Raw genomic sequence first — 17,388 nt, 5'->3', positions numbered from 1 at the left:
CCAGGAACGAAGCATTAATCAATGTAAATAAAACTGACAAATGTTATTGTGGTTTGCATGTAATTGTGAAAACCGTTATGTTACTAACGTTTTCAATCCCCACCTAGCATCTTTCTCAGGTAAAATTCCCTAATATCCTAATATCTGAGGAGAAATTGCAACAGAAATTGAATCTTTCTGTTGATAGCATTATGTATATTATAGCAAAATCGCAGGCACATCTTATTGGATATTCAACAGAAGAAAAAGTTTTTAAAAGAAAAGAAAGCATTCAAATTTGAATACATTGGAGTCTCATATGCATTCTAAAATAGTAGAATGCTAGCATTGGACAGATTCAATTTTTTAGGGAATATTAGTTGAAGAAGGTCCTAGATGGAGACAAAAAATGTTAGTAACATAATGATTTTCACAGTTACATGCAAAGCACAATAAGGTTTTTGAGTTTTATTTAAGATACAATGCACAAAATTTCATCTATAGTCTATGCACAAGATAAGAATCAAGAAAGTTATCTACAAAGACAACTTCAATGGATCAGCTTGCTTATCTTTTCTCCCAGGAATCTGTATTTTAAATTGTAATTTCTCAGAAATGAAAAAATCTAGGAAATGGAAGAGCGTAGTAGGTACACTATTCAATGATTGGGAAAAGGATTCCATAAAATTTTTAGTTTCAAAAGTAATAGATTATATATTATAATTTAGGGAAAAACAACTTTTTATGAAATGTATTTGTTTACTCTCTTTTTCTAACAGCTGAGAAGTATAAATGCATTAGCAATCATCACATGTATATTTTTGTTGATAGTTCTGAAAATGAGTCATTTTACTTGTCATGCACTAATTATAAAGATTTTTCATCTAAATGGACATAAAACAACATTGCTCTTGATGATTTTGGACACTAAGAATTTATAGAAAGATTAGCTCTTTGGAAGTGAGACCTGAAGGAAGAAAAATTTGTATCGGCCCAAATAACAAGATGTTGAAACTTCCAGTATCAGTAAATTACTGGATAATTTGCTGATACTAGCAACATGTGAAGTGGTGAATAGTTTAATATGCTTTATTTCATTGTAAGAAAAGTTCTGCACAAAGTAATCCACTTTCATCCATTTAACTCTGCTACCAACAAGGCACACAACAAGAATATTCTGAAATGGTTGGCAGTTGTTTTGACTTATCTGACAAGAATATAAATTAATTTTGCTTTGCATTGGAACATTCTTTATAGGGATGAGATCCAGATTTAATTTGAATGAGACTGTAAATACTCAAAAAATATTGAATTTGGGCTTCTTATGTTTCTTTTACAAAAAATTTCATTGCACACACTGAATATTTGTTTAATATGGATTTATTACAAACTTTATAATATGCTTATTCTTTGTTGAGGAAATCCATCTGATAAGGACAGAAACTTGTTCCATTACCATATTTGATTTGTTCTACACAAACACTTTGATTAGATGACATAAGGTTAGATACTAACAAAAGCATTGGAGAACTTGAGGAGAACTCAAAGTGACCAAGAATTGATCTTGATTGAATAGATATGATGATAAGCTGTACAGTTATCTCATTTCAAAACTGTAGCAATGAGGAATCCTGAATAGGATAACATTGCATGAAAGATTCAACTTCTCTTATTGCATGATGCTACAGCATTCTATGATATTACTTTAGCATATTTTCCAGTTGTACAGTCATTTTATTTTCAATATCATTGTGACTTTTAGTTATCTTAAGTAGATTGTTTATTGTGGAAGAGTTTCTAACTTGGCAGCATTAAAGGACATTGATAAGCAGAACATTTTTTCATCTGTTTTTACATTCTTTTGTCAAGCACACACACTAATGAATGCAAATTATGGTCCATGAAAGCAGTGGTCACATTGAACAACATTCACTTGATTGTGAGTGAATTAAAAAATTTTTCAAATTGTGAAAAAAGTTCCTCTTACATATTAATTTTTAATCTGTCTTTCACTAAGATATTTCAATTGATGACTAATTTAATTTTGTAATCTTAAATTATATTTATCTTTAGAAAAAATTATACTATCATTTCTAGCTTAATAAATATAATAAGTTCTGATGACTGCTATAAGTGCAATATATAAAATTAATGTTTTCATTCAGCTGTGTGTTTGTTTATTTGTACTTTGTAATGTTGTTAACCTTAAAACATATTTTTTCTGTTGCCAGATTTTGAAATTAAAAACTTTTTGTGGAATCCTTTTTTTCATTCTTTGAATAGTATATTTACTAAAAACAATTGTAAATACCCTTTTGATTGTAAATTATTAATTTAATGATGTTATAACTATCAAATTAGAGACTTTTTTGTTCAAGTTCCTAGAGCTCCATAAATCCCTGAATAGAGATTGATTAATTATAGCTAACTTGTATATATCAATAAGAAAGATGTAGTGGCTAAATGAATTTCTATTTTATAATACAATATATTGCAGTTGTGTGATTTTTTTTTAAGTGAATTTTTCCCTCCACATTTAACATTTACTGTTCAGTGTTTAGGGTAGACAATATTCTTTTATCTTGATTATTACAATTATAAACAGTTGTTTTATTATTTCATTAAACTAATTTAATTTTAATTTTGTAATCTTAAATTATTTTACCTTTATAAAAAAACTATACTATCATTTCTAGCTTAATAAATATGATTAGTTCTGATGATTGCCTCTATTTGGAAAGTATAACAAAATGAAAATGGAATCCATTGTTATCTGAATATTACTTTTGTGTTATAAATTCCCAGTTTTTGACTACAATAAGTCTGAAACAATAGTAATATATTAATAATGAACAATGCCAATAATAAATAAAAATAACAGTGAAATGAACTTTAATGATTAAATAAAGAGATGAATTAATCACATACTCTGAACCACTTATGGTGTGTAGATAACAAAAGTGTTTTTGAACTCCTCCTAGTTCTTCATCAGGTTTTTTAACGATTCCTCAATTGTTCTTCGTAACAGCATTTGGAATAAAATTCAAACGAGTTTGAATATAAGTATAAAAAAATTATTAATACCATGTCGCACCTGTGCAAAGAGTTGCCCCACCAAGATTTAACAAATGGCTGAACTGTGTTGTCAATCAACTTTTCCAGACCATTTACAAAACCATTTTCTCTTTATAATTTATGCATGTAGATGTAAAACTGGATTTAAAAATGTGCACAGCCTCCAACCATCTGAAGTGTTCTGTGCGGGGCATAGCAAGAATAAAATTCAAATTTTATTCCAAATGCTGTTATGAAGAACCATTAGGGAATTGTTAAAAAATCTGATGAAGAACTTGGAAGGAGTTTGAAAATGTTTGTTTTTGTTATCTACACACTGTAATTGGTTCAGAGTATATTGTGATTCACTATATTCCAGTGTGGTGAGTGGTTGTTTAAAGAGATGAATTATTTTCATTTTATTTATTTATTTATATGCAATTTTATTTTTTGTAGCCTCATCATTACCTTCAATTTTTATTATTGTTTTAGTGATATCAGATCTAGATGTAGGAAAAAGTTGTTAGATAGAAGATTATGGTTCTTGTTTTTTTTTAATAATAAAAATATATGATAATATAAATAATACAATGAAAGGTAAAAATATTAACCCATTTTATTTACTTTTTTCCCATAAATTTCTTTGTAGTAATCTAAAGTGTCTTGAATTGTTTTTTCAACTTTAGTTCTTTGACAAATATTAACTTCTCAAACCATAGTCTTCAGCCATATTATCAAAATTTAAAAAATGATCCAGGACAACAACTGCTAAAATTGTAATAATGTTCTCTCACAAAGACATTGCATAAATTTATTTGTTTTTATCATATATATTGCTATATCCTGTTTCTAAATATTTGTCTACTAGCAATCATTTATTGCTGAATGATTTTATTAATAAATAGGCTTGTGAAACAATTTTTGAAATTCAGTAATAAGTTGTTATAGATATAGGAATGCTTTCTCATATTAGTTATATTTTGCAATTGTGTGCTAAATGAAGTATAAAATGTTGGTTTAAAAACTGTATTTTTAGAAATCAAATATGTAATCTGTGAAAAAGATTCAACCTTACAGGAGTTAAAAGGAAGAAAATTAAGAAATTAAAATGCAGATGAATGCCAATATATTTCCTATGTTAATTTTTTTTTATCACATTTAAAATATGCATATATTGTGTTATAAAAGTTATGATTATTAAAATATGTAAATAATAATGTCAAATTGAGGAATGTTGTTTTTTCTGTTCATATAATTAAAGTTAAAAATTTATCAAGTCTTGTTATGCAAGTCAGCTATTGGACAGCAGTCTCTTACAAACTTTTAATATATTATAAAAGCTTAAAGAAAAGTTTTATAGCATTTTCAGAAAACCTTAGATGGCTGTTATTTTCAAGAAATTATGACTTGTAGTGTTGTTTAAAGAATTTTACTCTGTAAATGAATGCTTCTAATATTATGTTATTTATTAGTAGTTTTTATCATAAAAATTTAAGTGTTTTGCAAATTTGTTAATATTCTTTTGATAAAATGAAAATGGGAAGAAGGTAACAAAATAATGAAATATTTTTTTGTAAATAATAATAAATTGTTATATTTGTTATTTACATATTGTTTAGAGCAAGCCTGACCAAAGTCTCTTGTTATCATTTTTGATTAGTTTTGAATGATATGACCTGTTAAAATGCAAAACACATTTGCAGTTTTCATTGAAATATTAATTCTATATTTCTCAGAGAGATCATTTTTAACTGTTACTAGTGATTGATAATCTGTGCACTGTGAAATAATGTGGGATATTTGTTTCTGATTACAGCTCAGTGAAAAGAACATGTGCAGATACTGAATGAATAACACAAGGGTGTGAAACATTCTCTTTATATCAATGATCGTTATATCATGTCATTATTTTAGAAATTGGTATGATAGATCCTAAACAATTCCAGTTTTGTGTAAAATGAGCTTACCAAAGAGGAACAAAATTTATTTCCATATGCCAAACAACTGCTGGATTAAATTGGGCTACTTCTCTGCTATTATTTTAAATTCTAAAGAATGTCACTAGTGGATGGCACCATTAGTTATTAAATTTAATAATTATAATTACATTTATAAGTTATAAATAATTTAGAATATTCTGGAAGAAAAAAATTGGCCTGGAGCGCGTGACTTGAACCTACAACTCTCACTTACCATGTGGATGTGTTGCCAGATATGCTACCCAATTCTCCAGACCGATCTATCTTTCCAGATATATTTAACTGATATAACCATCCTCAGTTACTTACTGTGACAACTGGGAACACATTCAGTGTCTTGGGGCTTTGCAGTGGCTGGCACTTAGCCAGCCATTGCACAGCCCCAGCACACAAGTGTGCTGGGGCTGTAAATACACACACACATACATCCCGAAACCCAATGTATATTAGTAATATGCAAAAGACTGTTGGTTTAAATCAGGCTACTTCTCTGCTAAAGCAGATAAGCAGCTCGATTTAATCTGGCAGTCTTTAGCATAATACTAATATATTTCGGGTTTTGGGACATTGTATTTATTATTTCCACAATGAATGGAAATAAAATAGTTTGGTTATGGTGTGAGATAAATACTTGTTTAGTTTATAATATCAAAGTGTATTTACCAGAAAAAGTAACCTAGAATATTATTATATCATTACATCCTGTAAATAAATGTAAATTTTAAATTTTGTAATATAATTTTATACTGCTAAGACCTAACAAACTGGTGAGAAAATTATACACAAAGGCTGAATGTTTTTGTCCGTGTTAAATGGGCATTGTCAGGCAACAAACTGCTGAGAAGACACGGGATTGCCGAACATATGGGTAAGGGGGGAGTATATGATGTAAGAAGAGAGGAGGGGGATTTATATTTCTTCTTATGTCATACATTGTCTCTCCCCACACATGCTCTGCAATCCTGTGTCCTCCCACAGCACACTGCCCAACTATGCTCATCTGACATGGTCTAAAATGTTCTCACCCTGTCCATAACTCTCTTACTGGTCTGTAATAATTTTATGAGATACTTAGACACCTCTGTACTGGTTCCAGCAAATTTAAAACGTTTGTTTTTACAATGAAGCTATCACTTTCAGAGATCTTTGTCAGGATAATATATAGTTTTTTTTTAACTTTGCAAAAGTTTATTAACTCACTCTCAAAGTAATAAAAATGTGGTAGTAGATAATTGATATTTTTGATTCATGAAAATAAATCACATTTTATTATAAGTTGGCCAGGTCTGGTTAAGTTGGTTAATTATCATAAATGTGTAAAAATAAAAAATAAAATTGTATAAAAATTTTTTATTCAAAATATATTTTTGTTTAAAAATTTAGTATTTTAAACTAATTATTATACTTTTTAAAGAAAATGCAGATGTCTTTAATTTAAATTAGTTGTCAAATTTAATCTGAATGGGGAATTTTGAAATGTGTTTCTGTAATAAAGGAAACTGAAAAGTATTGAATATCTTTAGAAAAACTAAGAACATCTTTAAATTGCTTTTGGTGACTAACTTACAAAGTTATGTTGTTAATTGTGAGTATGAGAACCTCATATTCATAATTAACTGAAAAATTTGCTGAAAAAGTAATACAAGAAGAATGTTTATTCAGTCACAAATTTGTTTTTTGAGTTTTACATATGTCACTTTGTGATAATCAGAGGTTCAGATGATACTGTTTTACAATGTAATTTCCATATAAATCTGATGTCTTATGCTATGTACATTAGACTAAAGGTAGGCAATTAAGTTGCCATCTTGTATTAAATTAATTTAGAATGTTTTGGAAGAAAAGATCAAACTGGAATGGGATTCAAACATACATCCCTTGATTACTGTACACTTATGGTGTCACTTATGCTAATGATAATGTCTGATCTTTGATTCCTGAACTGCACAGTAAGCAGAGGTTATGAATTTGAATCTCACTCTGGATTGATATTTTCTTCTAGAATGTTCCAAATTAATTAATTTAATTCTAATTATTAAATTTAATGTGAGCTTGGTTTTCAAAGTGATAGTGGTCTCATGCTACTGAGAAGTAAGAGCTTTTTGTTTTTAAATGTCATTTTGCAGATTTCTTTCATAATCTCTATACTTCAGAAATGATTTCATGATTACTTACAAATCTCTTGCTGGATATTGCATTTTTCTTAGGATGAAAAATGTGATAGTGTGAGGTACATTGCTTCTTTTGACTGTCTTGAAGTGTTTTTTTCATATTTTTATAATTGCAAACTTGCTTGAAATATTATTTTAATTATGTTTTAGTTTCTACATTTATGTATGATTTTTATTGTTTGATTATTTTGCATTATGTTTGTCATAATCATTTTTCACTGTCTCAGATAATTGGATGGTATTTTAAACTATCATCATTTTAGTCCTTAGAAAGATGAAAGTTGTAGTAAGAAATTTGAGGACAACAAATGTGAAGTTATTTTTGAAATAATAATTGAAACTGACCATTAATGACTCAAAGGCATATAGCCTCATGTCTCAGTGACATGAATGAAGGGAGAAAACTTCAGTAAATTACTTTAAGTGATATTATAATGTGTTTTAGAGTGAAACAAGGCTGTGTTTTATTGAAGAAGCCATACTCAAAGCAAACTATTTAATTTTATGTGGATTCTGACATCAAATAAAGTTTTGGTTTAAAAAAATTGCCAGAACGAATTTAGATTTACAAAAAATATATTTCTTGGTAGACTATACATACTGGATGAGTCTATTTCATTTGGTCCTTTTACAAGTTGTTGAGGTAGTAATGATTCCACGGCGGAGTCGGCATTTTATTGTAGGCTACTCATCCACCATCCAATGCAAAAAAGTTAAAATAGTCCTGTAGCAGTGCACAATGATAAAATTAATAAATACATTTTTAAAAAATTACACAATAAAAGGTCAACTCTGCTGTGGAATCATTATTACCTCAACAGTGTGTGAAAGGACTGAATGAGATGGACTCATCCAGTATGTATAGTCTACCAAGAAATATATTTTTTGTAAGTTTTGGTTTGTTTGCAGATCCACAAAGAGAGTTTTATTAAAAATTGTGTAATTTTTGTTAATTTTTTAATTTTATTTTTGATTTTTTTTTTATTAAAAATTTGCCAGTACATGAAAGAGATCATAAATATTTGGCTTTAAGAGCTAAAATTTTAGAATTGATTTATTTACAAATTATCTTAAGATAGAAAATTTTGAATTACTTATAAAGTGTTTAATGAATTTATATAGTAAAAATATATATAACAAATTTTGTTAAATGTTGTTAAATAGATAACAATATTAAAACAATAAAATTTTCAGATAATGCTTGTATTAACACATTTTTTAACTGAGGATTAAACTTTGAATTAAATAAAAAATAAAAGCTGCACTGCTCGGTGCTATATCAATTAAATTTCTTTGCTTGCTAGTTTAAATATTTATATTTACAAAGATACAAATTAAAGAACAAATGATATCAAACAATCTATTATAAAGTGATATTTAAACAATAATTTACCATTGTATTCATACATAACTTTTTAAAACATACTTTACTTTGCATTTTTTAATGGCTTACATATTACAAAGAGCAAACAGAAGTATTTTTGGTGCTTTCCAAATTTTTTAAAACATGCAAACCATTGTTTTGGTAACTTAGATCTTTTGGAAGATGATGCAATGTGCAATGAATTACTTACACAGAAAAGTCTAGTACTGTAACTCAACTTTGAAATTAGATCAATTCAATTTAATAGGGAATTGAATACTGATTCTAAAAATGTCCTTGATTAACCTCAACATTTTTCTAGTTTTTGAGGTATTGGCAGTTAAAGTTGATGATACATGCAAGAAAAGTAAAAAATAAATTTCTTCCTCACACATGCTGTCTGTATCAGAGTGGTTAAGGCAGTGCTTCTGCTGTGAGAGGTGGCAGAATCAAATCTGTTATTTATTTTTTAAATATATAGGCTAAATACTATTTTTATGATAGAAATATACTTGTAATGCTACCTTTGTTCTGCATTTTTATTGTATATAAAATATTAAAAAGTTTTAAAGACCATAACAAATAATTATTCAATTATTCTCATATTTGAAAGAAAGCAGTATTTTTGCAGTTGCAAACTACCTCTTAAGTCACAATATATCACCTTCCTCACTTTTCTCAGCAGATTTTTTAATATTTTTTTTTTTATTACAAAATAAACATTTATGGCCTTCTTTTGCAGCTTGCCTCAGGTTATTAAACAAAAAAACTAGAAGCTAAACAATGAATAAATGTATTTTTATAACAGCATTTTTTAGAAAAAAAAAGTCAATTATAGATAGAACTTTCTACATTAAAATAGTATTTTAAGCTATTTTCATGCCCAGTTCTTTTATCTTCTAGTTTTTCATTCAATGACCTGAGGCAAGCCATTAATTAACCACTCCTCTACAGAGGACATGCTTTGGGATGCGGTTTTTTTTTTATCTTGCATACATTGTCAAATTTAACTGCCACTGTGTTTCAAAAACTAGAGGGTATTAAGGTAAACAAAAGCAGTTTTGGAACCAGCATTCAACTGTTATTAATTAGAACTGGTCTCATTTCAAAGTTTTGACTTACAGTATAAGCCCTTTCCTCATTTGTTTGCTCTACATTGATATACTATGTAATAAAGATGGCTGTTTTGTATTTGGAGTTTTCAAAATTCATGTCAAATCAATGAGAAAGACAGACAAAACAAGATAAATGCAGATAACCAGTAGTAAGTCAGTGAATCCAATAAGATTATTCATTTCCTAAATTATACCAGAGTGTAGGTCAATTTGTTTTCAATTACCAATAGTTATCAGGAAATATCTGAAGAGTAGTTCCTTAGCATTACATTAAAATCTTCAAAGTTGCTTAATTAATTAATGATAAATAACATTAATTTTAGACAATACAATAAATCTGACTTACAGAACCTGTAACCGATGCGTATCACTTGTTCCTTCAACAATCAAACGTTTTCATAACCCCTTCTGGGTTCTTCATCAGGATAACAGCTGGATCGAATAGCAAACAACGAATTCAAGAAGTTTGAATAAATCCGAACTTCGTAGAGTTTGAATCGTTCCATTCGCGTAATCCGTCACGAGATATGATTGAAATTGTTCTAATTCGACGGTCGATGTTCAAATTTAAGAGAAAGATACAAAACGTGTTATTGAGATATATAGATTATTTAATATTCTCATGTTCCCTAATATCATTTAATTTTAAGGCTTAATATAATTTCGTTATCACTCTTTATGGAGTAGGTTTTGCCACGCCATGGAAAGGCCGATCTCATCGCTTGAATTAACATACTCGGATTTGTCATATGCCCTAAAAATTTCCATCTCTTCTAGCCATCTTAGTTGGTGAATACGTGGTGTGGAAGCAATTATCTGTGCTCTATTGAAGTCCGCCACTATATCGGCCACTTAAAAGAGCATATTTTGGATATACATCACAACAGACACACAACCTCACTCTCCACCTATGCCACTGATCCCGATATAGTAGGGGACTTCGATAGAACACAGATAATTGCCTCCACACCACGTATTCACCAACTAAGATGGCTAGAAGAGATGGAAATTTTTAGGGCATATGACAAATCCGAGTATGTTAATTCAAGAGATGAGATCGGCCTTTCCATGGCGTGGCAAAACCTACTCCATAAAGAGTGATAACGAAATTATATTAAGCCTTAAAATTAAATGATATTAGGGAACATGAGAATATTAAATAATCTATATATCTCAATAACACGTTTTGTATCTTTCTCTTAAATTTGAACATCGACCGTCGAATTAGAACAATTTCAATCATATCTCGTGACGGATTACGCGAATGGAACGATTCAAACTCTACGAAGTTCGGATTTATTCAAACTTCTTGAATTCGTTGTTTGCTATTCGATCCAGCTGTTATCCTGATGAAGAACCCAGAAGGGGTTATGAAAACGTTTGATTGTTGAAGGAACAAGTGATACACATCGGTTACAGGTTCTGTAAGTCAGATGTATTGTATTGTATACAACCCGATGTGCAGTTGATATTATATAATTAATTTTAGACTAATATATAATGTTTTGGACAAGACTATTTCACTAAGCCATCTATATCTTTTAATTCTTTATCATTATTTTTAATTATTCATACTTAATCTTTTTAAAATATACAGGCAGTTATTTTGTCAAGGACATACTGGCATTAATTTTGACAAATATGAAGATATACCTGTTGAAGCAACTGGTGAAGAATGTCCTTCTCATATCAATGCAGTAAGTATATAATCATATCAATATTGAGTGAAATATTTAGTTTTCCTAACCTAATGCTATATTTAAAATTTTAATGTGTATTTTATTACTATGTAAGAGTAAAAGTAATTGTTGATTCTTATAAATTCTAAATAATGAAACAGTTTTTTGGAATTGATTTTAAAGTCAAATCTGAATTTATATTCATCTTTCAATGAATAGTTTATTTTTACTTATGTAATTCAACATTGTTCTTTAGTCTATATAGTTTTTTCTGTTGAGGTTATATAGTTCTCTCTCACAATAACTGGTTAAGATGTTTTGACACTACTAAAATTTTTAATATTATTTTTAATTACTTATAATTTGCTGAACATTGCTAGCATCAATGTATTGTGCATCTTTAGAGGTAATCATGAAGAAATACAAAGAGACAAGATTTTAAAAGAAATATGACCTGAAAACTAGAAATCTCATATTTTCTGATCTGATATCCCAAATACTCCATCTAAAATATGGAGGTAAAGAGTTGAGAGTTTGGAAGTTGGAAAATTTTAAAACAAAAGTGAAGTACACTTTACGCCAACATTTAACTGTATAATGTAATTACACTTGCATGTTGTGGCATTACCAACAGTGACTTTTAGAGTGTAAATGAGTTCACAAGCACTTTCGATAGCATAAAGCTACCATTGTCAGGTGAATGTTGAATACAACTGTTTTCAAATTCTGAGCTTTTGAACAACTTATGAAATTATATGAAGTGCATGGATGGAATACCAACATAAATTTGAAATAGAATAAAAATTCAAAAATGTTTTTTGAACAGCATCAATGATGGTATCAATGATATCTTTGGTATCAATGATGTATAGTTGGCACATCAGCTGCTGGAAATAGCATGAATAATATTTATTTAAACTGAATTTTTATTAGGTTAATTTTTGTTAAATAAATATACAAAATGTGAAGTATTAGCAACATTTTTAAGGAGTTATTGTTAGTGGCGTACAGTGATTGTTAGGAGTGTGTTCCACTTTGTTTTAGCATTCTTTGATAAAGGTTTATATTTTATATTCATTTCTTAACACAAACCTAGTTTTGTAAAGATGTGTTTTCTATCTTAAAGAAAATATAATTATAAGCTTGCACATACATAGTTTGGTCATATAAGCTCTCAGACTTATATGGATAGAGAAACAAACTATTAAACTTTCTTCTGATAAAAGACATTATTTTACATTATTTTTCAATGTATGAGCTACTTTGCTCTACACACACTTCAGTGGCAGACAAAATCTTCAGATCACTTTTTGAAGAATGTTGGATGAAGGATGCTCAGAAATTAGGTTACTTCTAGGGATTGCAATTGCTGGATCCCTCATCCAGCAATCCAGCTGGATCCAGCACTATGGATCCGCAAATACTCAATTAACTTTCTCAATAATGGCACAAAAGTCTACGTTGTCGGCATTGCTGCTTTGCTACATGCACTATCGCTCGGCGGTGTGAGCGGCGTTGCCATTCAGTGCAGCACGTCCTACGCCACCTCTCTACAGCGCACTGCCAGCTCTTACCTCCGCTGATCTATTTGTCAGTTGACTTTCCGCTTTTGCTAAATAAAGTGTCTTTGTGCTAAATAAAATAACTAACTCTTCTCTTAGTCCTAGTGCATAATTCTAACTTACGGTCGGTTGTGACGTCAATGAATCACATGACGGAACGATCGCAGTTTAAGCCTACGGGGAGCTGCAGCTTTGCGGCTTGTCCACGAAACCTAACCTATCCCTCCGGGAGATGACTGTCACTAGCTAATAGAAAACTTTTTATTTCAGCTGAATCGATATTTTACTGGAGACAAAAAATAAGAAAGTTTTCATGTTTTTTTTTGCGATCACACGATGATCGGGAGTTGAGTTGCTCTCTCTGCTAAGCCTATCGCATGTTTAGCAGGCAGTCTGGCAGATATTGATGCCGACATGCTTCTATTGCTTGCGGTCAGCTAGTACTATGCCTTTAAGGATTGAGAAGCCCATCAAAATATTGATATAAACTACTAGACTACTACTAATTACTTACTTACTACTTTATTAACACTAATAATTAAATTACTTATAAATAACTACAGACTGATATGTAGAGCCTATATAAGAAAACTAGTAAGACTGATAGCCACTTAGCCACTGATTATCCATCCTTACATTATTATAATATAATATATTAAAGTAAATTAATTAGTAGAATTACCTTTGCTATTATTTAACTTATTACATTATAATTATAATTTAACTAAACATTTATAGTTAATTATCTCTATCTCAAGTGTTAAACCGAACCAAAGTTAAGTTTGCTACCTAACTGTGTAAGAAGTTTTACTGATTTATAGTGACCAGTCTAAATAATAAAAGTTTCTTAAGTATTTAAAAAAAATGTTTTATTTCTTGTTTTATTTTAAAAAAAAACCATAAATTGCTGGATAGATAGATAACACTTTATTGCACCAAAAATACATCCATGCTGGATTCAGCTGGAATGATGTTGGTCCAGCAAAAATCCAGCTGGATTGAAAACACTGCTGGATTACAATCCCTAGTCACTTCTTACTTCAGTTCATCAGCTGATGAGAAGTGCTGTCCAACCAAATGTTTTTCAGCTCTCAAAACAGAGCAAAGTCACTAGGAGGGAGATCAGGATTGTTTGTGAGTGTGGAAGTTTTTGAAAGCCAAATTGTTCAACTGTCAGTTTTTGACATGGTTGGTTTGAATCGGTATATTATCATAAAGGAAAAAAGGAGAACTCCTGCTGATTTCCAATGCAGTTTTGCAAACCACACTTATCAGTTAAGAGTAATAGTTGCTGTTTATTATGTTACCTTTGTCAAGAAAATCAATCTTGAATCCTTTTTGGTTCCAGAATACAGTGAGCATGGATGCTCACTTGTGACATGTTTTATTTTGGAGTTTTTGAGTTGTGAGTTTATCTAGAAATCACCACTCTACAGAAATCCACTTACTCTTAGGTGTATAAACCCACTGGTGTTTCATCTTCAGAAATGATGTTTTTCATGAATTCATTATTACATTTGTCAGGCAGTTCCAGATTATTGGAGCAACACAGGAAACAATGTTCACACATGTCCACTGTAAGATGTTTTGGAACAAAGTGGGAGCAGAGTTTCTGAACTCCCATTTTCTGCATAATGGTGTAGGTAGATCACTTACTGATGTGCAGCAGATCAGCAAGTTTACTTACTTTAATTAGACAACAGTGTTTTAAATTTTTCTTGCATGGTTCCTTATTTTCATCACAAATTTTTGCAGGTCTTTTTTTTTCTTGACCAGTCAAAAATGTTCTGCCATCCTTGTCTGAATTTATTAATCTATTTATAAATTAGTGCTATGTGATGGACAGTTTTTCTCATATGCCTGCTGTAGCTTTTTGTGAATTTCTGTATTGTCTGTTTTCAGCACTGAAAGCTTTGATACTGATATTCTATCTGCATCTCCATTTTTTTCAACTGAGACAGTTTTAATCAATATTGATATATTGATCTAACTGTGTATAATACATCTGATTGTTTTACCTGACATGTTATAACATCAAAACTTTCAGTTTTATAACTTCATTTCTACAAGATGGCACAGCTTGGCCTATATGGCCCTTGTGCCATAAAACACCAACCAACCATTTCTACAAGTTTAACTTTCAGAATAATTATTCTAGAGACTTATTATATTTTATTTTGTAGTTCATTTTATTTTTATTTTGTAGTTCATTTTATTTTGTAGTTCATTTTTTAATCATGTTTTTAAATTTTAAATGTAAATTATTGTAAATGTTAATTTTTAATTTGTGTTACATTTTTCAATTGCTTTCTAAAATTTCATATGTAAATTATTCTAACATCAACAAAAATGTTATATCCCTGTTGGTTACATTTCAAAAAATTTTAAATTAAGTTCTACTTTTAGGATTGATGCTTGGCTAAATTAGTTTGTAAACATTTATTTTTCATAATTATTAATTATTCTATGTTGTTAATTTCTTCATTGCTAATAGTAATATATAATTTGTATCAATGATACATTTAAACATTTAATGAATTTTAAAATAAATTCTAATTTTGATGATATTTAAATAAAATTTTAAATGGTTTTCTTTAAATTAACTATATAACTTAAAAGTTGTCAAGAGTCAAGATATTTTGCATTATTTTTTCAATTTATATTTAATCTTACTAGAGATTCAAAACTATGATGTATTATGAAAAACAAATACATTATTATAATCAAATATAAACATTGATTAATTTATTTAGATTAATGCCAAACAATTGCTGAATTATATTGGCTATGTTAAGGCTACTATTAATAATTAAATGTCAAGTCATTTGGCTAGAGGAAGGTGTTAGGCATCATCTCTTGATAAACTTAATAATTAATTTAGAAAGTTCTGGAAGAAAAGAATTGCCCAAAGTAGTACTTGAACCCACAAGCATAACTTGCCATGTGAATGTGTTGCCAGTTACCCTATCTGAATTTTTGTCTGTTCTTACAGAACTATTAGTTTAGATATAACTGCATACCTTTAGCTATTTGTGTATATACACCATGCTGGAGTAAAGTGATAGTTGACCGTGTGCCATGGAGGGTATACAGGCCATGAGCACTGACGGTGTTTCTAGTTGGTGCCTTGAATATCCAGTATGGTCATATCTAAATTAATAGTTCTGGAAGAAAAAATCAGATGGCGTTCTAGGTAGTGTAACCGGGAACACATCTGCATTACAAGCAAGAGTTGCAGATTTGAGTCCCATTCTAGGCTGATTCTTTTCATCCAAAACCTTCTAAATTAATTATTAAATATTTATTTAATTATAGTTATAGAATTTATCAAGAGACTGTGCCTAACATCTACCTCTAGGTCAAATTACTTGACAATTAATTATTAATAGTAACATCAATATAGCCTGATATAATCATTTGGTTTTATTAAAATAAATGAATACATTTTTTTTTGTTAAAAAATATAAGTGATATTTACAATCAAGTATGAAGAATTGAATGAATTGTTATGGTTATGCAAATGTAATATTGGCTTGATACAAGTACCAAGTGCCAGGTTAAAATTAGTACATAGCTATCAAAATTGTTTCATTGTATCTCTATGTTCTGTTAGTGCATGTATATGTGTGTTCCTGACTATAGATATATTTAATATTGCTGCTTTCTATAGTATGATGTAAATGTGATTCTAATGTTTCTAGACTTTTATATAGTACACATAGCATAACACCTGTGAAAAAGAAGTCTACATGCACAATGAATGTTATCCATTTTTCATAGGTACTTTATTTCTTGGATGAGTTCTGTGTACTTCTAGATTTTACCAGTTACCTATTTTGTATGTTGTAAGTGTATAATTTATATATAATGTCTATGATATATGTTTGTCAGTAAATATAATACATTGAGTGCTATGATGGATTGCTTTATGAATGTTATCCATTTTTCATAGGTACTTTATTTCTTGGATGAGTTCTGTGTACTTCTAGATTTTACCAGTTACCTATTTTGTATGTTGTAAGTGTATAATTTGTATATAATGTCTATGATATAAATTAAACTTCACTCTGACACCGGGGATGAAATACTAAATACTGAACCTGTTACCGGTGTAATTTGCGTGAAAAAATCTTCTTTCCACAAACGTTTTTGAGCTTTCCAACTAGCTCTTCTTCAAGTAGACAAAAAATTCCGACGAAACACTTCGAAAAATGGAACATAGATATTTAAATAAAAAACTGAATCTAAAAATAGAACGCAGATGTTTAAACAAAAAATATGAAACTCGCATAACGAACGATCATTAAGATGGTCATGTGCATTCGTGCGCTGATGTTGCTATTTATAGATCGTTGTTTATGAGGGCCTGCCACGCTATAGAAGGATTAATCTCATCCTTCCGATTTATACATGTGGTCCGGTGGTTAGCCTTACAGATGGATATAGCTTCCTGCCATTTTAGTTGTTCCAGGTGGGGCGTAGTGTC

The 17,388-nt window shown here is 29.6% G+C and overlaps 1 protein-coding gene across 2 annotated transcripts in view; it reads left to right on the top strand.

Annotated features, from left to right (window-relative positions):
• Positions 1 to 17,388, top strand: part of LOC111612820 (ATP-dependent RNA helicase DDX3Y-like) — a 66,733-nt gene that overhangs the window by 5,296 nt on the left and 44,049 nt on the right. For both annotated transcript variants that reach the window (XM_023354078.1, XM_023354076.1), the window contains exon 2: positions 11,259 to 11,358. In XM_023354078.1, the coding sequence (XP_023209846.1) occupies positions 11,259 to 11,358 (100 nt within the window). The remainder of the gene's footprint in view (positions 1 to 11,258; positions 11,359 to 17,388) is intronic.

This window comes from Centruroides sculpturatus, unplaced genomic scaffold, assembly GCF_000671375.1.
Source record: "Centruroides sculpturatus isolate CEXI.00-Female unplaced genomic scaffold, Cexi_2.0 scaffold1448, whole genome shotgun sequence".
NCBI lineage: Eukaryota > Metazoa > Arthropoda > Arachnida > Scorpiones > Buthidae > Centruroides > Centruroides sculpturatus.
Note: the sequence above shows the minus strand (reverse complement) of the source record. Positions and strands in the feature narration are given on the sequence as shown.